The sequence below is a fragment of the Rhipicephalus sanguineus genome, chromosome 7, assembly GCF_013339695.2.
Source record: "Rhipicephalus sanguineus isolate Rsan-2018 chromosome 7, BIME_Rsan_1.4, whole genome shotgun sequence".
In the NCBI taxonomy this organism is placed as follows: domain Eukaryota; kingdom Metazoa; phylum Arthropoda; class Arachnida; order Ixodida; family Ixodidae; genus Rhipicephalus; species Rhipicephalus sanguineus.
Window position 1 is genome coordinate 90,988,800 of NC_051182.1, and position 26,262 is coordinate 91,015,061.

At 44.3% G+C, this 26,262-nt stretch overlaps 2 protein-coding genes and 1 non-coding gene across 5 annotated transcripts in view; 2 read left to right on the forward strand and 1 right to left on the reverse strand.

Moving 5' to 3' along the window:
* LOC119399592 (uncharacterized) overlaps positions 1 to 4,629 on the forward strand; it is a 50,112-nt gene extending 45,483 nt beyond the window's left edge. The window contains exon 10 of the mRNA XM_037666396.2: positions 1,901 to 4,629. Within this exon, the coding sequence (XP_037522324.1) occupies positions 1,901 to 2,105 (205 nt within the window). The 3' untranslated portion in view covers positions 2,106 to 4,629. The remainder of the gene's footprint in view (positions 1 to 1,900) is intronic.
* Positions 1 to 25,240, reverse strand: part of LOC119399593 (mitochondrial thiamine pyrophosphate carrier) — a 173,542-nt gene extending 148,302 nt beyond the window's left edge. Inside the window, exons 1-7 of one of the 3 annotated variants that reach the window (XR_005184905.2) lie at positions 24,993 to 25,240; positions 24,264 to 24,419; positions 21,013 to 21,192; positions 19,195 to 19,378; positions 15,780 to 15,871; positions 11,868 to 12,665; positions 8,161 to 11,825 (exon numbers count right to left, since the gene is read on the reverse strand). Coding sequence is in view for 1 of the 3 variants with exons in the window: in XM_037666398.2 (XP_037522326.1) it covers positions 12,426 to 12,665; positions 15,780 to 15,871; positions 19,195 to 19,378; positions 21,013 to 21,192; positions 24,264 to 24,419; positions 24,993 to 25,112 (972 nt within the window). In the remaining 2 variants the exon portion in view is untranslated. Of the gene's footprint in view, positions 1 to 8,160; positions 12,666 to 15,779; positions 15,872 to 19,194; positions 19,379 to 21,012; positions 21,193 to 24,263; positions 24,420 to 24,992 lie in introns of those variants that run through there. The other 2 variants (XR_007416891.1, XM_037666398.2) reach the window with 2 other exon arrangements.
* Positions 25,241 to 25,822: 582 nt separating this feature from the next.
* On the forward strand, positions 25,823 to 25,895 carry Trnav-aac (transfer RNA valine (anticodon AAC)). The gene has a single exon. It is a non-coding gene; the product is annotated as a tRNA-Val (tRNA).
* Positions 25,896 to 26,262: the final 367 nt, after the last annotated feature.

The window sequence follows — 26,262 nt, forward strand, 5'->3', positions numbered from 1 at the left end:
CCCTTCCTACACCCCTCGCGACTTATTTCTTAAAAGCACATGTACCATGTCAGCACTAAGTGTTGAGCCTATCAAGATTTTGCGCTTCTCGGCGACATGCTGTTTTCTCTGTTTGCACAGTTGAAAACACAGAAAATGAAGTGAAATCAGTTGATCGCGCACGATAGTCATGCGAGGCAAGGAAGGGCGGATGGGTGGCTGCATGGCAAAGCAGTGCAGGAGACAATTCACATCTTATATTTCGTGTATATGGACCAATAGGGAGAATGTTCTATACTACCGTAAAATGTTGAGCAAGCGCCCCCTACTCTTTTTCGGGTGATCTGAAATAAGCGCCTGTGACCGAGCAAGCGCCCCCTCCCTCCCCATCCTCCCCTGCGGCCACTTTGTTTTCAAGACGAGCATAGCCTGTGTAAAAAGAACCACAACAATCAGTACACTGAATGCATATCTATTGTTGTTTATGAAATTCCGTTGCCATGTGGCCGTTCGTATAATTGGTCGAACCGGTCGCTGCTGCAATGGTTTGACAGTGACAAGGGGGGGGTATAAAAACAGTAAATAAATAAAGCATTTTATTAAAAGCATGGATGGGCATTTTTTATTTTTAGCGGCTCTCCCACTGCCATCTTGAATTTCGGTCCGGGACCGAGCAAGCGCCCCCCCTCCAAATCTGGTCGGATTATCCTTCACTGAAGGGGGTGCGCTTGCTCGGCATTTTACGGTATGTAGAGTCACGGGAATCACCATTCTGCGTCGCGAAGTGCGCCAGATAGACGACAAACGCCAGGAAAGAATATTATGCAGCGCCCACTACTGACGTGCTTGTTATCTCGCCGTCCCAAAGCAGTGGTTACCTGCGCCAACCTACGTGCAGCCTTTGCTGTTCCCAGAAATGAGCTTCATTGCGATGCAGAGGGGTGTTATGTGATCAAGCACATGCAGCCTATTGTGAAGTACTATATCAGCAATGGAAAGGGCCCACTGTAATTTGGCATAGTATGTGTCATTTAATTAGAAACGTGTGTGCCTGCTGTCTTCTGTCCCAGCATGTGCACTGAGGTGCCCGGTAAGTGTACTGGCACGTCTTCAGAGCTATTTCAGTTGTGAGCGCGTTAATTTGACCCCTTCAGGGCAGTGAGAAGTGATGCATTTGTCATTTGGGCCCTCCTTGGATATTTTATGGTGCCTGGGGAGTCCAAAATGCAGACGTTGACTGTATACCCAGCAGAATCTTTCACCAAAGGCAGATTTCGTGGTAGTGAAATTGTACGACACTATCCTTAGGGAAGTTCCTGATTCACTGAGGGTGCCAGTAATCAGATCCGATTAATGCGGAAATTGACATCCACCTAAGAATGGGAAATTGACGTGCATCTGTTTGTAGCACAATGTCACAAGGAAATCCATACAAATTTCTCAGAAGGAAAGCTTTTTAGTTGCCGAAAAATCCATCCTGGTCCGAGGATCGAACCTGGGAACAAGGCCTTTCCAAGGCGCTTACTCTACCAGTTGAGTTAACCAGGATTGGCAGCACAAGGGTGACTTATTCTGTGTTCCTGCGGTTTGAGTTGTCGATTAATTCACCCTCGCATTGCCATTTTGCTAGCTTCCTGGTTAGCTGAGTTGACTGAGCGACCGCTCTGCAAAGGCGTTCCTGGGTTCGATCCCTGTACCAGGATGAATTTTTCGGCAACTGAGACGCTTTCCATCTGAGACATTCATATGGATTTCCTTGTGGCTTCGTGCTACGAACGGGTGGTTGTTGATTTCTCTTTCTCAACCCTCCTGCCACCTTGCGGGATTTCGCTGAACCGATTTGTATATGTATTTCTAGCTGCAAATGACGCCACCAGATAAACTGTGTTTGCCCATACTTGGAATTGCACTCCTCCTGCAGGTCATGTAGCACCCAGGTCGAAGGTCGCTACGCGGCCTGCGTCACTCCGGGCTACGGCGTGCGAATATGGAACCTCTTCACTGGCAACCCTGTGGCCAACATGTGGTATCGCGGTTCAACAAGCGTGGCCATAGCCGAGCTCTCCGGCTCGATGGTGGCTGCCGTTGGATTGGACAATGGCCGTGTGCTCGTGTTTACTTCCTAGCAAAGCACTGTCTCGTCTAGGCCTTTTAAATCTCTTATGTTGGGTGAGATGTGGTGACTACTTATTCTTCCAAGGCAGAGTTCCTAACAAGGACGTGTTGAGTCAGTTATGTACAGTCATTAAGTGCATGGCCACATTTGAATGACCTTCATGAACAACTGTGAATACTAAAGCTGTGCACTCTAGTATTTATTGTGTAATATATTTGTATGTAGTAAGCATTGCATGTGTCCAGTGTCTACCTCCCATGCACTGTATTGTTGTAAAAAATGTTTGTGGAAGAACAGTTTAGTGTGTTGTAGTCATTGCTTGCCACAAGCTGTACATGTTTGCGGTGCATCTGTTCTCTGAACTGTGCGCACGCTCCATAGCTATATTTTTTGTTGTTTAAGAGTGCAGCTAAATATGTCTGCAATGGTGCACATGAAAAGGCTTCACTGAAAACAGCACTTCGTTGAAAAATGTATGAAGAGAGCATTATGACAAGTAGTGCAATATAGGACAAGCATATTTCTAGAAGCTGGCTGTTTCATTACATTGTACAAACTTTTCGAAAATACGTTTTCTCTTTCTGAAGAAAGGAGTCAACGTTGGATATGGTATGATTACCACACGCTCTTGAAGTGATATATGCAGTGCACGCTCTTGAAGTGATAATATGTTATGCATGAGCTGCTGCTGTTTTACGTGCATCAATCCCTGTCGAAAGTGTTTTTAAAAAAGGCTTGCTAAGTCACGCTACCTAGCACAAGGTGAGAATACCCCAACCTGAACGAAATTTCACACGTGAGAGATAAAACGTCTTCGATTTGGATGAAGAAAGATGTTTGCCCTTTCGAAATAAAGGAGTGCTGGAAGTCAGTGTGTCTGTCTTCAGCCCTGTTGCACCACTCGAAGTTGGAGACGTTGTTATCACGTCAAATTCTGTCGTTTAAAAACAAAATCCAGTCTCAGCACTGTCATTAAGTTGATTGAGGACACAGAACACAAAAAAACAGGACGGGCACCAACTTTCCAACTAATTTTATTCCAAAAGTGGAAAGATGAAGGTGAAGCTATGTAATACATGAGCTGCTGCTGTCTTATGTGCATCAGTCACTGTCGAAATTGTTTTTAGGCTTGCTAAGTCAATACACATGTGCAAGTGCGTGCGCATCATAGCTTTTTTTTCTTTCTTTAACAACCAAAGAACCGCAAGGCGCTGTCGAAAAAACTTATTTCTTCATCTTCAAGCAATAGTGAAGCCGTGCTGACGCAGGTGTGGCCCCTTTGTCTAATATAATACGCCTCTATTACTTCTCTTTTTGTTTTTTGTTTTGCTCTGTCTATAAACTTTGCTTCACTGAACTTGGTGTAGCATCCACACACCTTGCAATGCGTTGCCATCAGGCTGCCGAAACCATTTCTTACGTTGAGACGGTGTTCTCTGGCCCTCTCATTAAAACACTGCTCGGTTTGGCCAATATATTCCTTTCCGCAACTCAGTGGAATAAAGTACACAACCTCCACGTGCACTCAGTAAATACAGTTGCATGCTTTGTGGAACGCATCCTCTTCTTTCTGCTTATCACGGTGCACACAGCAGACAGTTTACACGGCGCTGACATTGCGACACGGACACCTTAACGAGAGGTTATCTTTTTGAGATTGTGCGATATAACATGCATATAAAAGACCACTTAACTGGCGAATTTTCTTTGCTTTTTTTTCCTGGGCATCGCCTTGGTTTGTGTAATCTGCTTCAAGGTGGTCTCACAAACACTGGAAATCAAACCCAAAGGGATTTGATTTCCAGTGTTTGAAGGAATCGGATCCTGTTCCTTTGTGTTATGTGTCCTCGTTCAATTTGCGCCGAAAAGTTTCCTCAGTTATGAACCAGTGTCGTTAAGTTCGTAGGAAAAAAAAAGTGAACCAATGGCTCGCACATTAGCTGTTATCAAAATACGACTGCGGTGCTCCTGCTGAAACATTTTCTGCATGGTGTCCATATGCGAAGGTTAGATGTGTCATGCCTGCCTTATTTTTAACCTCTCATTTGCGCTGCATTAAGGATGTGCCTGCTCTTTGTTGTGCTGTTGCGTGACTGTATTACCACCTCATGGAACTTGTGTTTCAGGCGTTAGATGCATGATGTTCCTTCCTGTGATTTCTGTGCCATTGTGCTCTTTCTGCTGCGCGTCTCGAATGTGATAGATGGTCAAATGCCAGAGATGCACGCACATATGCACTGCATTCCACTGTGCAACGGTACTGCGGATTAGTATATTGGAACTAGTTACACATCTGTTTTGACACGAAGACCTCCGCACTAATACTTTGCAGTGACACTCAATGTTCATTGTAATAGCCACATACGACGCAAAAATACCTCTGTTAGGCCGTAGTTAATATAAGCATAGATTCGTTACGTTGTAATCGCTCTGAAAAAAATTCGTTACATTATATATATCATATATTTCATATTATTGTTACATTGAGGTTATACTGCATAGTGCTAGTTTTGCATAAGTGTTTTATTCCTTAGAACTTGATGTGTTCAAGTTAATACTGGTTAGAGTACAAATGAGGTGTTCCCTTTACTCTTGTCCTGTACTGTACAGATATACAGCTGTTCATATGCTGTGACCATGACTCATCTTTTGTGCTAGGTTAACAGACCATCAATATTTTTGGCTTACATAGCTTCTTGCAGTTAGATTCAGGTTTTACATGAAACACGAGCTTAACTTGTTTGTCGAGTTGCTCATGTAAATGGTTCATCTGTGATGCAATACATAATGTAGAAAATATGTCAATAGTGTTTTGTGTTCTCTTTAATTTGATTTCTGTGATTTGGGTATGCGAGTTAGTGCAAAGCATTCTTTAGCATGCATAGTTTGTTGTGTACGTAGAGGTTGTTTTCAGCAGTCGTTTTTATGGACTTGGCAGCAACAGGTTTCATCTTGTGACCTCTACGTATAAGAGTTGTAATCATTTTACTGTATATTATAGCAGTTGCCACTGTTTCATTAGCAAGTTACTGAAAGTGCCTTCTCAGAAAATAAATGAAAGAATACTAACCACCGACTGCTAGAAAGAGGGTATGGTCTATCTACCGCTGTTCATTTTTGCGAAAGCGCCGCATTAGTGTTTGCTGAAGGGCTTTTGCCAGCATTGACCTTGGCTGAGCTTGAAGGTCAAGTGCATGCACAGAGGCGTTTTCTGGTTTTGTACAGGGAGGCGTAGAGCTATCGCGCTAAAATGACACTCTCCACTTTCGAATTCAGTCCAAGATACTGTGTGCACAAATTGCAGCAGAGCTTTATGTGCTTCAACTGCACTGCATAAAATTGCATAATACGGCTGTGTTTGTCAGTCTTAAAGTGAATGCATTTGGTAAACGGCTCTTCCCCTGCCTCTTGTGTGATGAACTGCTTGAATAAATGGTGCCTCCCTGCAACGTGCCGTCTATTAGCCGAGTGCTTAAAGGGCCCCTAAACTACACAGAGATGAAAGTTTAGTCATGGTGTTGCAGTTGTGCACGAGTCTACAGTGAACACGTGGGCAGGAGAATTTTTTGAAATGGCGCCGTCATAGCGGAGCTGCACGTGTTGACGATCAAAATGTGGTCCTCACTCGTTTTGCTCTTTTCTTCGCTAAGCTCCGTCGGCTCGTCTCTCCACCTCTCCGAGTGCCGCTCCTCGCCGTTCAAGGAGAAAGAGCAGGGAGCATGCGTACCTGCTAGCAGCACACAAGTTCTTGCTGCTGACATGACCAAATGCACCTGGTGGCATCACCGACCAACACTGGGAATTCTGACGGACACGGAGAGGAGCAAGGGATTTTTTTTTTCATTTTGTGTGAGGCTTGTGCGAATATTTGAGCACTTCGAATATTCAAGACGAATATTACAGTATTCGAATTCGCTTCGATTCGAATTTAATTTATTGGAAATGTCGAAGTATAGGTGTGTATTAGTCCGCAAGTAACCCCCTCCCCCTGTAAAGGTGGTTTCACTACAGTGGAGGGGCGCTATACCATGAATACAGCTGTCCAGAAGAAATCCACACTGCTGTGAAGCCCGGTGGTTAAATGAACGTATTGCCCTCATATCGATTCATCGTTTAAGTTTAAAGCTTGTTATACCAGCTTATGTGCTCTAAGTATAGTAAATTTTAAAGCGTAACATATTTTACCAGTTATCACTTGCATTCTACCAAAAGTCAAATCCTGCTACCATTCAAAGTTGCTTCCAGTTCCTGTTGAACCAAGAAGAATGACATTTGCACATGCCTTGTTTCAATTAAAAAAAATATTGTGCAGGTTGAGTCATGACAAACATTTTCTTTATATGTGATATATACTATTTGAATTTGATTCGAAATTATTCAACCAAATCACTATTCGCTTCGAACCCAAAATTTACTATAGGCACAAGCCTAATTTTGTGGCACGCTCATGGCTTGTAATACTGACACGTTTGGAATTGTCGATCGTGATGGCATTCTGAACTCGACACGCGTGTAAGCAGTTTTGCCTTGGGGGCATTAATTTGACATGCGAAATGCAACCTGCAGGTGCTAAGGTGCTATTAGTGGTCAAATGACGTAAGCTTTACTGATGTGCTTGTATTCCTTTGTCAGTGTGCAAGTTACTGTGCAGCAGTATTATGTGGTAGTGCACGTAATTGGCGTGAATACGTTTGCAGCCGTGAAAGAGCGGTTCATATACACCATGGGGAAACGAGACGCAGGCACTTTCACCATTTTATGCGTAAGTGTAGACTGCGAAATTGTGTTGGAAGCCGTGGGGGAAGTTGGTGCTGGATGAGAAGGGTGCCTGGAGGGGAAGTATTAGTTTCATCCGGTGATCGAGAGGCTGAGTGCCGAGTGAGGACATCAGCAATGCAAGTGGTGGCTGGCTTTAACGTGCACCGTGACCTCCTTTCCACTCTGGCGGGACTGACCAGAGGCCACCGTCTACAGCGCTCCCGCCCTCACTATAGCGCATGCACATCTTATCCTCAGCTTGGTGTCTCGACTTTAGGAGGCTCATGCCCTCCTGCAGGAGCCTCCTAGACCACTAGCGGTGGTCTAGGAGGCTAGGAGGTCCACTAGACCACCGTGTGCGGCCCGCCATGGTGGTCTAGTGGTTATGGTGCTCGACTGCCGACCCGCAGGGCGCGGGATCGAATCGTGGTCGCGGCGGCTGTATTTTCGATGGAGACGAAAATGCTAGGGACTCGTGTGCTTAGATTTAGGTGCACATTGAAGAATCCCAGGTGGTCGAAATTTCCGGAGCCCTCCACTACGGTGCCTCTCATAACCATATCGTGGTTTTGAGATGTAAAACCCCAACAATTATTACCATTACTGCGTGCGCCTTCCCCTCTGCTACGGTGCATACCTCTATAATCACGTACAACACAAGAAATCCGGAGATGCCCCACCCAGATGACTGAAGCGCAGCAGCCGCTCGCCTCTGCGACTGAAAAAATAGTGCCGCTCATGCACTCAGCAATGTTCTCCGAAGGCAGGCTCACTGGCCGTCCAGCTCATGACTTGTCTGGAGTGTGCGCCTATAGGTGCAGGTTTGTGTGCATCCATCTTTGAGAAGGAAATGCTGGGGACTTTTAAGGTTGCATCCAACTACAGTGAACTGCCCCTTCTGCCCCTGAGGGCTCTCTATAGTGTGAACTTTACTCCAACAATTATCAGTCCTCTTGGAATATTAATTAACCAGATTTTACAGCAAATTGTTTCGCACTCTTTCTGCCTGCCGCGGTTCAATGTTGTGTATTGACACCAAATGGATCTTTAACGTATGTGAATTCCTTTCCAACCACACGATGTCAGTGCGCTGGGTTAAAAAGCCACCAAAGCACTTTGTGACACTACCTAGTAGTCAAATTGTAAAGTGCAGTTTTTTCTTCCTTCTGCTGCTTGCCTTGTGCCTAATGAGTGCATTTAATTGTCTTGTGCTAAAACCCGTAAAAAGCTGTTACATGAATGTTTGCAATTGGAAAGTGCTTTCCATGAGCCAAGGTACCAGTTGGCAGCGAAAGAACAACCGTGAATTGAAAACAAACAACATTGCTCCAAGCATTTATTACAACAATGTTTTGGTTACATAGAAGCTTCTTGTATTGGACGAGGGTCACTCAAACTGACCTCGACAACACAAAGAGCCTAGCCTGTACAGCGTCTGCTGCTACCTGTATGCATACATGCTATCACAGTTTAATGTGGCTGCACTAGACCTACATCCACTAGTCCAGCTAACAGTGCATGTATGCTCTATCGCTTGAGTGAAGTATTTCTCCAACGTCACCTAGATGAGCCTGATGTGCGAGTACTATGAAATTTGAGCGTACACACTAAGACTGGATAAAAAGATTGCAGCACAATTGAGTACGGTAATAGCACAAGAGTCGGGTTAAGACATGCACACACCAACAATGTTGACTGACAGGAGGGCTCTAAAAGAAACGGGGCACTTGAAGACACGATTTAAACATTATTCTGAGGCAAGTGGAGATATCAGTCGCCTTTGCCAGGTCCGTCATTCGCTCCTTACAATCGGCATTCTGCTTACATGGGGCATTCCTCTTTGCAGTGTTTACCACCTGAATGGATGGCCTGTTAACATGTGTGGGATGGTAAGGGTTTTAAATACCTCAGCCGCAAGCTACATGCGAACCTTATTGTCAGTGCTGCAAAAGAAAAAGAAAGGAATAAAGACTTGCAAAAGGCAAAAGTCGGCCAGTTATGCCAAGCACACCGAGACTGAATAACACGAAATATGTGAGCAGATCTTTGGTACATGTGTGACAGAGCCTTGTCAAGAAGAAAAAGAAACTGCACGGACTGGACGCCTCTCTGGCATGTGAAACACGAACAAGATTTCCGATGCTTTTCACACACGTCTAGCTCTATGCAACACGACGGCATTTATCGCTGCAATCATTCAGGCTCTTGCCCCCCAAAGAAAACATTAACAGCGTGTGTTCCCTGTTTTGTCCTTATTTATCGGAGCAAACAACCTGTTATTCTCGGCCTTTAAAATAACAAAAAAAACAAACAAAGAGGTTTGTCTATCATCTGGTGTCACCCGCACCTCCGGCTACTTAAAGCCACACAAATGGCTCTGACCTTTATTGCTATGGTGAATACTTAAGTAAGCAGTAACAAATGCATAGAAAAACAATGAACACACACACACAAGAACTCTTTACCACTATGCCACGCGATGATGGGAGAGCACAACAAAATGCAATTCTACAGTGCCACGAGATTGACAACTGGTTACAACCATGGGTACATAATTCAAACTAGAGACTTTACTTCAGATTCACAGGATACGCAAAGTACATCCACGAAAAACCCCGAAAAATAGTTTCTGACAGTACAACCCACTGAAATTGACAAATTCATGAAACCTAAATAAATATTCTGGCCAGTACGTACCCTACATATATTGTCCCGTAAAAGCACTGCAGGTGCCTCCCACGTTACGATCTTAAATTTGGCAACACACGTAGGCCTTCCTGAAGATGTTCATGTTCTCAACTGCTTCATGGCCCTAACGTACAACAGATCAGAGTGACTTCAAGGCCTCGTGATGTGGCCTGACGGTATTGTAGACATGCACAGCTTGCTAGCATGCAGATGATAGCTTTACCAGTAATGTGCAGTTTTTCTGCAATACCCAATATACAGAAAGACAGCAGCAAAAGCCTGGTTTGGTTGTCTAGTTACGTGTGCACACATATAAAGTCTCCCTTCCATATTTCTCAGATAGCAGGAAAATGAAGGGAATTTATAACTAGAACACAACAAATGAAACTGAAACTGCCTACACCAATGCAGTTGAACTTGGATGCATAAAACCTCAAAGTATTTTGGATATTGGTGATAAGAAATACAGGCCTCGGGTAGTAAGCTTCACTGCACAGCAGTTCTTTCCATAAATACTCTTCACAGCATTGCACGAATATGTCGCAGTAAAGCCTACAAAAGCAATTCCGTCATTATGGAGCGTAAATGATGTGGTATGAGCTACTAGCTATATTTGGGATTTGGGGGTCAGCACCTTGCTAATTTTTTTTTTTCGTCATGGCATATTCTTCAGATTCAATGCCTTGTTTGAGATAATCTGCGAATACGGTATTGTTTCGTTAGCATGCATATTTTTAATTACAGAAGGGGTGATAACGGTACCACAACTAGAAGAGTGCTCACAAGGGTGTAGTCTGGCGTAGCATTTGATATATCAAGAGTGGTTGTGAGCATTTCTTATATTTGCATAGGAAAGTGCTATATTTTATGCATGCAATTTCCACGGGGATGTTACAACTGTTCCATACAGACAATTCGAAATACCCAAGTTCCGCATATTCTGGTGCGACCGTACATATTTTAAATACAGGAAAGTGCTGGACAAACGAGCCATGCTTAGCATAGTGTGACAGTGTACAGGAGTGCTTAAGAAATAAATGAAGAATGCCGTGATGTGAACCCTGACTTCCGGAGTCTACATAAGTATTACGCAACAATATCGAAACAAAACACTGACAGACAAATCACCGTGACAGTGTGTGATGCATATCAATATGTCAAACATAACCTCACTTCTCGATCTATCACCACAGTCTTTGACAAGGACGTTGAAAAAAGAAAAGATTATAAACCCAATCCTTCAGATATGCAAGAAACAATGTTCAATTAACAGGATATAGTAAGATACAGCACAATTAAATTTTCCTTGATTGCTCATAGTTTCTATGGTCGAGGGTCAATTACAGCACAAGAAGTCTATGTTTTGAGTGAACACTATACAGTCACAGCTATGTTATGAAAAACTACACAGTTGCATGCAACTTTGACTTGATTCTTAAAGTACGAGGCGTAGGTGTGCAGTTCAGAAACAGCTGCACTGTCTGCAAGTGCAACAGTTAAATATTTGTCATGCATATTTTCAAGTACAGAAAAAAGGATAAGCATTCCTAACGCTAAACAACTAAGAGTAACATGTGCTAAAGAGTCATTCTAGACATGTTTCAACTGCTTGATCTCTGAATGCAAGTGACTTGCAGGAACATAAACACAAATAGAAGCGTGCAGCTTCTCTTATGCCCAGTCAAAGAACAAGGAAATGGCTCAACGGCTTTGAGTTTCTCAGCTATGTAGAACCTTCTAAATGCATACAACACAAAAAATATAGGTATATTCAAAAACCAATCACAACAAGGAAAGAGAAGCACTATCACTCGCCCCAACACAATCAACATACTGCCATTACGTTTACCGGTAATGTAACTTAGTGGCAGTTTTAGAAAACATTTCACACCGGTCGTCAACACGAAAGTAGCAACAGAGGGTCCCGACCTAATGTTGCATAATGCCTGAACGAAGTTTTACACACGTGCTACAAGTATACTGAGTGTTGTGAAAATATAGGTGCCAGCTGCACAGCTAAGTGGAAGCTGAATTTCACTAAAAATTCATTCACAAGTAGCGTGCTGCAGTGGGTTCAGTTTAGTAGTACGGTATTTACAACCATAATTTGCCTGTTTCATATACAGCAAGGTTGAAACGTGTATCGTCTGTGGCAGTGCCAAAAAAAATTATTGCACTTTTAAATGTTAACGAGGGGTTTCAATTTCCCAGTGCGATGAAAGTACACTAGACAGAAGTAAAGATAGAAAGAGGTCCCAAAATGAAGCCACTGTAATGAGGCCTCCTATAGTACTATGCGTTTTTAAGAACTGAAGCGTGCGCATACCGATAGAAAACAATAACAAGTAATGAGCGCTAAAATAACACAACTACAATCACAAATTCCCGGTTTCACATACAATGCAAACAAATTCAATTGTTTACAAACGATACTTCATCACCATACATAAAGAGATATGAGGGTTATAGAATAAGTGCAGTTACTGATCACACATCGTGACAGAATGATTCTATATTACTCATGACCATCTTGTTGAAAGCTACGCTGCACCTTAGGTGTGAAAGATGGCATTGTCATAGTGCTGAGGCAAATTCACACTTTTTTTTCAGTTGCAGCGCCGCAGAAGGCACACATTTCAGATTTACTGTGAATGAAACACATAACGCATTCAAACAAAATAATTATTAAACTGAACGCACTTTGAAACACTTACGTTTGTGTGAAATTCGAACTGCAATAAGCCAGCGGTCTATTTACACAACACTCATTTTAGTGCTGGCACGGTCTATGCAGAATGGAAAATGCAAAGGAGGGTGGTAGGTACAGTTACTATACTTCACCACAATGAAGAAAAACCGGGTATTCTAGAGGTCTATGGAAGGCTCAATCGTCACCACCCCCTGAAAGCTTTCCTTGGCGAATTCCGTGCCTCAGCCGGAGCATCTCGCAGGCAGCCTCGTACGAGGCAAAGTAGCACGAAGTGGTGGCCATGGACTTGAGGGCGCTGGGCAAGTAGCCCTTGAAGTAGCCCTGCAAGCCTTCTTGCATCATGATGCTGCGTACGCAGTGAACAAAGCCAGTGTACCGGCCAAACTGCATGCCATGCGCCGTGAAGCCCTGCACCTGGCATTGGGGAGGGGTGGGAAAGAGAGTACAGGTGTTAGCAACAACAACAACAAAAAAGTGACTTGCCATCCCTGCCCTGCGATAGTGGATATCCAGTGAAGCTGCGGAAAACCACCACGACAACTGCTTAAGGGGGCATCTTTGTAAATGCGGGTGTTTTATGGAAGAGAAAAACGCGGCGTTAAAGGGGTACTGACGCAAAAATTTTGGCCTTGCGTTTTTTTGCTGCATTGTGTTGCTGGGGGCCTGTTAGTCATGGCACGGCACATCGTTTGCTGCAGCGCGCGACAGATAATTAATTACAGGCTCCTCATTACCGACCAGTGTCAGTTTCGGTTTCAAAAACGACAAGCCTCCGGGTGCAACTATCACCACTTAGCGGGTGCAGTGCTCAATCACGTCAGCACACAGAACTGTGACTGCGGTTCGCGAGCAGCCGCCGAGAAGTAGGCTGCTGTAACGAACGCGGCAAGAAAACATGGCAGCTATGACATCGTCATAGCTTGTTACAGCGTGGTCACGTGAGGGAAGTATGGAGTTCCCGAGGGTCCCCTTTGAAGGTGTCACTAGTGCGAGAATGTCGATCGCTCACGCAAACTTCAATATTCATTTTAAATAACTTCCAAGCTATATTCGCTGTTGGTATTTTGCAGATGATATACGCATGTTCACCAGAATCGACCCCGCAGGCTATCTCGGCTGCGAAATATTGTGTCAGTACCCCTTTAAGACTATAAATGGTTTCGAGAGCCATGTGACGGAAGTAGTGACATCACATCTGATGACCTAACGCGATCCTGTTGAAGGTTGCGTGAGGACATCACTATGTCAAAATGTTACTTGATATAACTGTCACATGATATCAGCTGAATAGGTAATGCGGTGACATCAAGTGTGATGTCACTTAACATCATGTGGTACCTCAGAGAAGGTCCCTGCTGCGTGCACAGCAATAATATTTGGCTCAGATGTAGGGCCCCTTCTATACCAGTATATCAAGTTTGAAAACTGCATATTTGAAAATATTCATACATTCAATAGCATGTACAAATATTTGAAACAAGTGTAATACACTGCTGGTTTTACAAAAGCAGACACGGTTGAGAGCATTTATTCCTACTCAGTGATGCTTTATTGCAGCAAATGAAATTCAGCGCTTGATGAGTGCTGAGGCACGGAATATTCAAACTTTGCAGGAAAGACAGTCTTAGCACGCTCGCCTATTAGGCAAGCGCATGCTATTTAATACTCAATATCCGAAGCAAACTACTATGATACTAGTACGAGAAAACTCTGATACTAGCACACCCCTAGTATTTCATATAGGGTTTTGAGGTACGAAACCTTCAAATAACGGAAAGTAACGAAAAGCAAAGAGAAAGCCTGTCATAACAATATATGAAAATTGAAATTGTTTATCTGCCATCTTTACAAAGTACAGATGGGAGGAGTGCAAAAAAAAAAAGCTGTCCTCGGACAGCTTGACTAGCCTACAACCCATTCATTTAACTTGGCAGTGAGGCAATTACACATGAACATATATATATACACACTTATAGATAATAAACATAAAGGCGTACAAACATATAGGAGCATACTTGTGGTTTAACACGTTTCCACTCACACTTTCATTTTAAAACGCAACAAAAAGAGGTACATGTTACAACACCAATTTATATCGAAACCACATACATCCGCTTCAGTTCTTTGAGAGAGGCTGTAAAAAGATTGAACTTTTAAAGATATACTCTGCGAATCCTTTCTGAGATGTGGCGAGTATACCTTACAGATGTGTACTCTTCTCAAAACAGTTCACTTTCCCCAGGCATGGTATGAATGGTTCAGCTCTTGAGCTAAGGTGAAAAGACGGTAACAAGAAGAATGGAAATAACCAAAGCCCAGTGGTGGTAACACAGATTAACTATTCGAGCCTTATAATATATGCTCAGGTTTATTAGTGTCTTCCCTTCAATGACCTTTGACAGAGGCAATGGCATGGGAGCATTGGTGTTGCCATGGGGAAGTTTGGAAAAAGGGGTTCCATTGAAACTTTTTTAACACCCATAGTATAGTATAGTACATACACATGCACACACACACGTGGGTATGCAGAATCTCCCACCCCTGAAATAAAATATTCCGTGCATCTCTGCATGCGATGTTTGCAAGATGTGGCACTGGCTCAATGCTTAAAGGGATCGACAAGTGGCCAGAACGTATGATTACATACTAGTGGAAATGAAAAGACCGTGAATTATGGTGACAGAATAAAGCATTCTTTTCGTCATTTCAGTAGGATTATATTTTAAAATTGCGTTTAGAAGTTGCAAAATATCGGTATTTCGTGCATTCCAACGGGAAAAGCCTTGATGTTATGGTACTAGCCTAAGGCTTTGTTGTTCCGTTTGCTGTACACAGTCTTATGCTTTTATGCGCGTCATAAATTAGTGCTCAAGATTAGAGAACATATGTTATTATTCATCCTTGCTCTTATTCTGTGCTGCTTACGAGGTAAAAATGAAGGAAAGAAGTGGAAGTGGATGGGGGGATGGCCGCCGCGGTAGCTCAGTTGGTAGTGCATCGGACGCGTTATTCTAAGGTCGCAGGTTCGGTCCCTGCCCGCGGCAAGGTATCTTTTCGTCCAATTTTCTTTCTTCACGTTTACCTTACATTTAGTACTAATAACATCCCCTATACTTTCCTTGGCATTATTGTCTGTTAGTGCTCATTAATATTACGAGGTAAAAGGAGTTTACGCTGAGAAGCAGCACTGTGTTTGTGGCAGCTATTAGAACACGTCTAGCCGCGTCGTCACGTTTGCGCACTGCGTTTGCTGCGCGTGCGTGCAATCCATGCACGCGCAGCAAAGCGCAGCACACAAACAAGAATCGCTGTCACAGTCACTTGCCTCCCACTGTTTGCAGCGTGCGTTGTGTGTACGACTTCGCAGTCGCCACGGATTGAAAAATTCTGATAAAGTTTTGATGACGTTTTGTGCGTTACCACTCCGCGATTAGACACTCTGATCCATCGCGCTAAGGAAAACTGGTACCACAAAAATTGACTGCAGGACTCTTTAAGCAGAGAAAAGATGTTCTGACTGAGACATACTTGCAGCCTCTTTTTGATGAGATCCAGAGGGTAGACGAGTGTCTTGGACATAAAGCCAGAAAGTGCTCCGCAGGCCACGCTCTGGCTCACTCCTGCCAACATGAGAAACACAGGTGCACACAATCTAGCGTTAGGTTGGCATCGATATACGTAGTGAACATCGCATTAATATGAGGACCCAGTACAGTAGAGTAAATCATTCAAACTGCGGTTATTCAAGCTTTCGGTTAACCTAAACAAATCTTAAATTTTTGGTTGGCCCGCTATGTCTTGAATGTATTTTAAGAGAAAAGGCAATATAAAGATTAGAAAGAGTGGAGTGAAGAACGAAATGTGCTGACACGTGTGGGATTACGCTGTAGGCTACACAGCCGCTTGATTCAAACTGCCCCGCTGTACTAATTCGCTGCCTTTGTTGCTTCTAGCTGAACATTTGCATTTTTATGTCACTAACAGTCACAAATGAAGCTGTTGCCTGCCTACAATACGGCCAAACTAGCCAAACCGCGCACGCCAACTGATGAAGAAAAAAAAAAAAGAGACGGTCTGGCCTTGGTCTAACCCGTGCTGAACACCTGATGTTTCTTTCGCCACAGTACACTGGTGTCACGCGAGAAAGTGTCCTAAGATTTGGAAGGGGCTGCCAGCTGTCATGGGACACAACACATTTCGTCCCTTAAAGGGGTACTGACACCTTTTTCGAAGGCAAGTTTACTGTTTACTCTGCCATAAAAATCTCCTGCATTCAGAGACAGCTCTGAGCAAGTGTGAAGCTCAGCAAATGCTGATAAGATATTTTATTTTGATGTTAAAGTCAATTTTTCCATGGCGCACCTACCGACATCGACACTAGCTTCACGTCAGGCTACAGTACTATTTCCGGTGACTTCAGGCAAGCAGTCTGGCTAGTTGTGATGACGTCGCGTACCAAAACTTTCAAGATGGCCACTGGTGTGTCACCAAAACATTCAAAATGGCTGCTTGTGCGCCATCAACGAAGCCGAGGTGTGGAGCAGCCGTGGTAACGTCACTATATATTGTGCGAGCACGTGACAAGAAGCTCATACAGTGTTGTGATGTCCGGGTACAGTTGGAACCGAAACTAGCTTTTAAAAACATATTGTAATTACTTTTTCAGGGAGCACACGCTTTTAACACTAACTTTTCTAGGCTCTTGAGGGCTTGGCCTTTCATTTGACGCAAAAAAACGACAACTGAAAATGTTCGTGTCAGTACTCCTATACCAGTATAATCGCTTATGTCTAAAAGCTTTACTGGAAATGATGCAGAGCTGTCTATGATGTTGCTGCAGCACTGAGAAACAATAAACATCACAATGCTAGTTGGTATGTTGCCCCGAGTCGTATTTATGAGAATTTCTCATAAATCAAGCTTCTGATGATTCAAACAAAATCTGGAGGTCCCCTCGGGTTCGAATTATCGAGAGTCTACTGTAATGACACATTCAGACCAATAAATTATCTTTGTTGTTCACAATTTCGACCCAGACATCGAATTTCCCAGCGAGTTTCATTCTTATGCATTAAAACATACTTTACCACAAAAAACTACTATGCTATTCTCGCTCTCAAGCAGTTTACAGCCACGACCGCCAGGGGCATGCCCAGCACGCGTTGCGCAATGGCCGCAACCGCCGCGTTTGTATGTAAAGGTTATTTTAAGGGCTGCTTATAGCTGTAACACAACTTAAGAAACACTGCATGCAATAACAAATATCTGTTGTGCTACTTAAGTACCCATTGTCATTACCGTCATTTCCAAGGTACACTTCCCTTCCTCGTGTAGCAGCACGCCGCCAAAGTGACATTCTGGAGGCATAAGTGAACTCGCTCAAAATGACACTAAATTTGCCGGTGTGATCGGGGTATTACAGTGATACGTGTAAAGGACACTCAGAACCAGAGTTGCCAGATGTTACCGAGCTAACAAGCAAATAATCATCACAAAAGAAGCCCGAAAAAAGTGGCGAGACTTTCGCGAAGAAGCCCAAAAGAAGCAAAAATTTAATGAATTTTCCCATTCTTGAAAATATTTTTCATTATAATAAAAAATGTCACTCAAATACAAAAGGGAATTAAAAAATCACTAATTATATTGTACAGTGAAAATATGCGCAACTACGAAAGAAAGCACATTTTAATATTGTCTCCAGGGTAGTCTCCATTCGGTTGAATGTAAGCTTGCCAGTGCTTGATTAACATTACTTGTTGAATCCCCCTATGTGCGTTTGACTTCAACACTCAACTACTCAAAGTCATCGACAAGCGCGCTATTGGTGAACCTGATGATCGCTAAAATAACTATATTTGCTGGGACAATGCAAGTAAGCCCAAAGAAACTCGGCAAGCGACTGGAAAATTCTACAAGCGACTTGGCGAAAAAAGAAGCCCTAATCCGCTTATTATAAGCAGATTAGAAATGAACCATTAAATTTGTCGGTCATTCCTACTTAATTCACGAAGGCGATGGTGAATAGCAACTTAAGCCCAGTTTAGAATGATAACAGTACATCAGAGCTGCTGCTGTATTTGCCTGAATACCAGTGCTGGCTAGTCGTCGCCAGTTTGCCCTGTGGTTAGACAGTCGATGCACCAATTGTAATCAACTAGCTGGCTCGACGGGCATTCTCTTTGCACACACTTGGGCGTATGCTCTTCGTCCCAAACACAAAAGCAAAAACTGTCACCCAAGGTCGAAGTGGTGAGGAGAAGCACAGCTAAAATGAGAGGCCCTTGGATGCAGAACATACAAGCAATTGCTGTAATGTTTGCAAGAACTGTCTATTCTTTGTATTAACTCCAGCCTAATGTTAGCTAGTGTTGTGTGGCTGTTGGATAATGTCAGCTACTGCTGCCGGTGAAGGGCATGAACAGCTAATCTTGTCAACTGCATTGGGGGGGCTAGTTGGTATGACAGTGAAACTGAGTTAAGTAGAACAAGTAGACAGGACTACTTCTACCAGTGTTCCATCCTCTGTGCAGTTTTGACTTAGTTTCAGCTAATGCTTGAAACTCACGGCAGTTCTTTTTAGGAAAATTAGCCACGATTTTTTTCGTAGACAGCATCTCAGATGAAAAAACAATCGCACTGCGCAACTTGTCGATTGAAAATTTTGCAATCGCCTTATAGCACGTGTAGCTTCTAAGGCCTTGTAAGAACAGAACAGGGTGCAGCTATACAGGACACTCAAACCTCAATATAACGAACACGGATATAACGAATTATCGGTTATAACGAAGTAAACGAAGAATAGTCTTGTCATAGATACAGTGTTACCAATAAACGTTTACAACGAATTTTCGGATATAACGAAGTTATTTTCGTGGCAGATGTGACTTTGTTATAATGAGGTTTGAGTGTATTTGCTAAAATGCTTTGTGTCAAGAGCCCATACCAGTAACATGGCTGTCTGGGTGGAGCAGCAGCTCCCAGAGGTTGACGAAGAAGTGGTAGAAGGCGAACTGGAATCCCGACAGAGGCCCAATCTGCAGAAGGGTGGGCAGCAGGCCCCGGTAGAAGGCCGTCGGGCCCTCTTGCCGCCACATGCAGCTCACCGCTTGCCCTATGGAGCGGTACGTCTGCACAAAACACACGAAGCAGTGACACGGTGAGGAACAACCTTGGGGCAACAGGCTTGAAATGGGCGACTTCAATGCACATCATCATAGTCATCAACAGCCTAATTGATATATAAACAGTAGAAGAAAGGCATCTTCCAGTAATCTCCGAATTATGTCCCCCTCCTTTGTCAGCCAACTCCATTAATGTGTGCAAAGTTTCTACAGTAATTTTCGTTGCCGGACATGTTCCTCGAATGTCTCCAACTGTGCTTCCCTTTTTGTTTGTTTGTCCATAACTAGAGCCAACTTGTAATCTGTCAAGCGTATTAGGTGGTTGGCCGCAACTATTTATGTTCCTTTTAGCCTCAACCCTAATGTCAGCTTCTCTTGTTTGTTTTCTAGTTCACTGGGCACGGCGGTGCAGTGGTTACGGTGCTCAGCTGCTGACCTGAAATTCGCTGGTTCGATTCTGGCCGCTGTCGTCGCATTTTGATATAGGCAAAATGCTAAAGGCCCGTATACTGTGATCTCATTGCACATTAAAGAGCACCGGATGGTAGAAATTTCCAGAGCCTTGCGCTATGGCATGCCTCATGGTTTTGGCACGTACAACCCCAGATATTATTACGGTTCTCGAAGTTCTCAAAATTGTATTCCTTCCCTTTAGTATAACATCTATTATGCTATGTTCCGGCTTTGCTTGCACGATACCCTTCTCTTCCCTTTCAACATCAATATATGACATCTCCTTCAGGTGCTTCAGGTGCTTCCATGCTCTGTTACAAGCATTGGGACAATCCATTTTCTCAGAGGGGGGCAACGCCACACGCACTTCTTTTGCTACCTTTATGTAAATGGTCCGTTACACGCATAAGCACTGGATTGCGCAAACCGTGCCCAAATGTCTGGGAACCTTTCAGATTATTTCAGAATCTTCTCATGGGCCTGAGCGCCAAAACACAAACAGTTGAGTTTGTTCTGGAACTTATGCGGCCACCAGCGAAAAGGCTCGAATGTTCGATGCCGCATGTATAATACCGACGCGCCTAATCGCGAACAGATTATCGACGGCCGACCCTCTGTTCGCCACTATCACTGTACAGCGTGTATCGCTTGTAGTTTGACTTCTCGTTTACCGAGCACAGGTTCGCCCAAATAAAGAGTTGTATCTTTAATAATCTGACTGGCATTTTCTTCATCGTCATGACCATGTGACAACAGAATCACTCGATGTATACGTGCACCTCTTTCTTTCATATGTGACTACTTTTCGAATGTGAATGCAAGCAACACGAAGCCTCTGTAACATCACCTCTGTAACATGTGTGCCTCTGTAACATGTATGACACAAAGTGTAGTTTTCCGATTGATGGAGTCGTTCCTTAGCCACAATGTTTATGTCTAAAAAGATCTGCTGAGTAGTTTTCGAGCTTACTCTTATAAAAGAGTAATACAGTTGTAGTTCAGGTACTGGAGAGTTAACAAACATCAAAGACAACATACTCAGCAATATTGTGGGCAGGAATAACTTCTGACACAGATGTTTGTGACAACACTGAACAGTGACTACGTAAGCTTGTGTACCACATAAATGATTATCACAAGGTCCCTCGAGACATGAGGGCACACGAGCATCAGCGATGTCAACCCACCTTGGGTTCCATCTGCGCTACGAGGCGGGTGCGGATGACGTCGAAAGGTTGTGCCACAACGGTGCTGATGCAGCCCGATGCGAAGCCGCAAGTGAAGTTGACGCTGTTGTGCCAATGCTGCCACCGGTCGGACCCCAGGCCCGTCTCAAACTGCCGCGTCAGGTACTCCCACGAGGAGAACTGCGCGTGGAAATGGCGGGAACGCGGTGAGATGCACACACAAGGCAGCACAGCAGACATCGAATGGAACTTTCACAACGGTGTGCGGGACACGGTTGTGGTGCTCCGATTTAGGTGCAATGAACAATTTTACATAGAAAGAAGGTGTGCCCGGTGGGCTTGCTCTTTTCCACCATCTTTACTGGGCCTATTCTTCCAAAGTTAGCACAGCTGACTAGCTGAGTTAAGGAAGCGTGAATTCTACTGGGAAATTTCTAGCACTGTCCACTACTCTTAATTTTAATAATTAGTAATAACATATGGGATTTAACGTCCCCAAAACCACGATATGATTATGAGAGACGCCGTAGTGGAGGGCTTCGGAAATTTCCACCTGGGTTCTTTAACGTGCACCTAAATCTAAGTACACATTTTCGCCTCCATTGAAAATGCAGCCGCCGCGGCTGGGATTTGATCCCGCGTCCTTCGGGTCAGCAGTCGAGCGCCATAGCCACAAGACCACCATGGCAGGGCACTCTTGATTTTACCTGGCACAATTAATACTCTGTGCAAGTGCGATCAAAATGCCTCTATGTCTCAAAGGTTGCTCTGTAGTTTAGTGAGGAAGGGAAACTGCTGCTAAAACACCACAAAGTACACATGCTAGTTTAGCGAGATAGAAGGAGGCTTCACTTTTCAGAGTGCAACGATTTTAAAATCATGCAAAGGAAGAAGCAGTGCTGCATTTTGTTCATCTAATGCTTCCGTGACTGTAGAGCAGTGAGAACAATGCATATTTTGTTTCAGGTGAATGCTGTCAAAGAGCACTCGATTAAGCTCCAGCAATTAATTTTGCTGCGCTTGGTAACAACCTCTGTGTGACCATGTGCTTTTCCATGGCCTGGTAACAGCTCGAGAATAATTAAACAGCTGACCACAAACATTAATAGCAGATGCATTCCACGAAAAATGCACATTCCTTCTCTGTTGCGGCACAGCATTTTCAATTCAGTACATCCATGCGACAGTCAAGAGTGCTCAGAGCCTTGGTTCTGGGGCTACGTGCCCGAGCTCTAGCTTGGCAGTGAGTCAGCTTTTTTTTTGTAAATCATGCGTCTCATAGATCCTGTCTACTGACTGTACGTAAGCATATCTCTTTGCTTTCGAATGTCTGTTAAGCAATCCAACACAAATAAATCTTCTGGTATATGCACTATGCCGTTTTACGCACTATAAGTATTATCGTCTTGAATTGGGCTGGTTGGTACATACTGATTTTGAATGAATAAACAGTGCCAGAACAAGACGAAGACGAGAGGACACATATCGTAGCGTTATCACCATTATAAGTACAAGTGTAGGTGTAAAAGGAATTTTTAAAGCTGTTCTATGCAAGATGCAGCAGTATTGCTGCCGGTCTTTCCGGACACCCCCACACATAACAGAAATGCAAACTTTGCTAAAAGCTGTGCGTCATCATATTTTTATTCACGAGACTTGGCTCTAACTGGGCTCTAACTTTCTTTTGTGATTAGTTATGTAAAAAAAGGTTTGTCCTTTGTCTTGAGTCAAAACACCCTATTATCTGGCAACATAAGAACAGGTCAATGTGCAGTACAGTCCACTGTTAAAGGGAACACTTGAATGGGCCCCTTCATATTGCTGGCCTCCTAATTGCTAGGGAATGTGGAAAGATCGCTCGTGCAGGGCACTAACCTGTCAAAAGGACTCGGTACTGTCAACCACTAGTAGTATTATTCAAGTCTGTGCCCCTATACTTTTGCGAGAGTCTCGGAGAGCAAATTCCAGACATGCCCTGCCCGTAAGCGTTACCATTAACAGTGAACTTGTCTGTACATCAATATCCAGTCAACAGAGAAAAAAAAAAGGCAGTCTTAGTCATGTTATCTGGCTTTCAGACTTTATAACGAGAATTCCACAAAGTACAACGTCTTTACACACTGCACATAAATAAATGAATGCACAAAGTAAATGATGTGCTTTGCTGAACCTGCATAGCAGAAAATGTTCGTAACCATTTACAATTAAAACCATGCACGAGAACCCAGTTTTAACGACTGCAGACAGGCTATTTCACCCACGACCTCCTCTATAAATAGAGGATAGGTCGTGGTTTCACCGCGAAATGTGCGTTGACATTATACAGTGATGCTTAATTCTATCTACAAGCTGTACCTGACGCAACTGCGACGCTGCGGCAACAACGCCCCTCCTTCCCGCTTTTCCTTCCACTGTTTACGCGTGCGCTTCGCAACTCAACGCGTACACCGTCACGAAGATGGAACAAATAAAAAGACGCGCCCTTGACCTTGGCGACGCGTGAGCGCGCGAAACCCTTCTTCCGGATATCCCAGCGCGTCAGTGGATGCGTTTTAATCGAGGCTCCTCGAAGAAGAAGGGCCACACGAAGGTGTCATCGGCCGCGTCTGTAGTAACCTCCACCTCTGTATGGTTCGATTAGAAAGGAACCAAAATGGCGGCATCCACGAGCGTCCATCGTAGCAGACGACGCGTCGTGAGGGACGCGAAAAAGCGAAACTTAATTCCATCTTCAGGCTAAAAGTCGCGGCTGATGTCACCGGGTCAAACAAACACGGTGTAAATGTCTACGAAAGAAAGGCAGCGGGTCACTTTTGTTATACAGAACATTTTAATCCGTTCTGAGAGTTGTTAGACTCTTATTTTTTTCTCCTTGACGGGGTGCTGCGCTTTCGATTAAAGGTTGGTTCCCTACCGCAGTTTGCGCAAATGAGCGAATCGCGATACAGAAAGTCGATCGCGATCGAAAACGACCTATGTACGTGACATATATAAGCAGCGCGGTCAACGAAAAATTAAGTTAAATCAAACGCGCATCGACGCTGACGCGTTTGAAAGTTCAGATGCGTTTTTCACTTCCATTGTTAGTGTGGCGCCGCAAAACACAAGCGAACATAAGAAAGCAGCGCGCATGTACATCGGCACTCCCCAAGGCCAGCTGTCGGAAACCACGTGTTCTGAAACGCTTCATTGTTTTGTTGACAATAACGCATCGCGACATACGCTTGGCCACGGTCCGCACATGTCCTCACCTGGACTCCACCGTAGACGATGGAGAGCATCTGAGCGGGCACATGCCCCTTCCAGAATGCGGCGACGCCTTCCTCCTGTAGAATGCGCACCGTCCCGTGCCATACTCCCGTGTACTTGGCCGTCGGGTGGGACGCCTTGATCGGTTCCAGCTGGAGCTGCAGTGACAACAGAGATCCTAATGAGTCAGACTGCGTCATTATAATATTGGTGTCACACGGTGCACTGCTGATCGCGATTAAGCTCGATTAAGATCGAATTTATCAAGAGTGATTGGCACCCCTTTGCATTTTGGGTAAGGAAGAGCCGTTCACGATAAAGAAATTCGATCCAGATTAGGTCCGATCGCGATCAAAAGTGACCGCGTGACACCGTAGCGCTGTGCTGTTATCAACAGGCGTACCCGTTATCCGAAGGTCGCACGGTGCGCTGACCCAAATACATACACGTGGGTTAAACTAATCGAACGCTACATAAAGTAACGCGACAGAGAGTCCGAAAGAGATCGGAAACGAGCATCGCTAACGTTAACACGACACACGCGTTTGAAACGACGATAGCGGTCGAACACGCGATGTTTCGTTCCGGTTAGGTCGTTTTTTCTCGATCGTATTGGATAAGCTCGCAGCTATTCACAGATTTCATCGCACAGTGCAATCGTTGAAAAAGCCTGCAAGGAAGTCAAAGTCAAAACGGATCGCGTCGCAATCAAAGAGGCAACACGAACTCACCTGGAATCGAATCTTCACGACGTCGAAGGGCTGGCACAGGAAACGCGTGACGAAGCCGCTGATCGCGCCGGCGACCATATGATCGACGTTCCCGAGGTCGTCCTTTTCGCCCCCGATCATCTAAAGCGAGCATCGATGCGTTCGTTCTCTACGCAGCTACGTCCTAACAAGGATTCTGCGCCACTAAACGGGGAAGGTCAGCCCGGTTTCGAACACGAACACCGCACGCCGTCCGCCATGCTTGGCAACGTGTGGCGGTTTCCATGGCGACAGACACCTGGCGGAAACGCCGAGACGTTTCTAAGCCCATTTTTAAAGATAATGATGACGCGTAAGGATGTATAATAATACGCAGATGAACAAATTATTTTTCGACAGGTTTAATTGCTTATTGCGTGTCTTCTTGTACGTGTACGGAAATGCAGCAAAGCAGGAAAAGCGGCGCTGCCGTCGCTTGCATCGTACTGTGATAGATTGATCACCTATGCCGTTATAAAACTGCGAGAACCGGTGACATATGTGTTAGCGGCTGCAAGAAGCACTGCTTTTGCGGCCTACGCAGTTCTTGTTGCATAATATGACTATAACATCTAACGCAACCAACGCGGTGAGACCGTCGCTGTCGGGATGGAATGCGTCATATTTCGCCGATTTCGCGTGTGGGTTTCTCTACATTCTGGTAGCACTGAGACACTACAGTGATACTGCGTCGTAGCTTGTTCTCTTAGAGCATCAAACGACACCATAACGCAAAACAAAAAGAAATAGATTCGAATAGTGCGAGTCCGGACGTCGATGGCAAAGAGCCAATACAACGTCGTCCCTATCCGGTGCCCGTGGTGTAGTGGTTATCACATCCGCCTAACACGCGGAAGGTCCCAGGTTCGATCCCTGGCGGGCACAGGTTATTTTTTTTTTGTTATATGCATTTTCTTTTGTGTGATTCGACTGTGCTAATCGAACCATACTTGCTGGAAAAATAAACTGTAGTAAACAAAAATGTTCATGGAAATTGAAGTAAAATTGCACCTACTAGAGATCTAACCGGGGAACTTCAGCTGGTATCCCAAACGTATGTGATAATCACTGCACAAAGGCTACTTCTTTTATTTATTGCCTGCTTGTCTAAACAAGAAAAGATAATTCATTCGCTAACTGTGAGATACTATTTCCTTATTTTCCTCTGTTTTAATACCGGCGCCTTAGAATATTACCTGGCCACTGAGTCTGACGGGTAACGCGCACGGCACACTAGCCAGTATATTCTAGG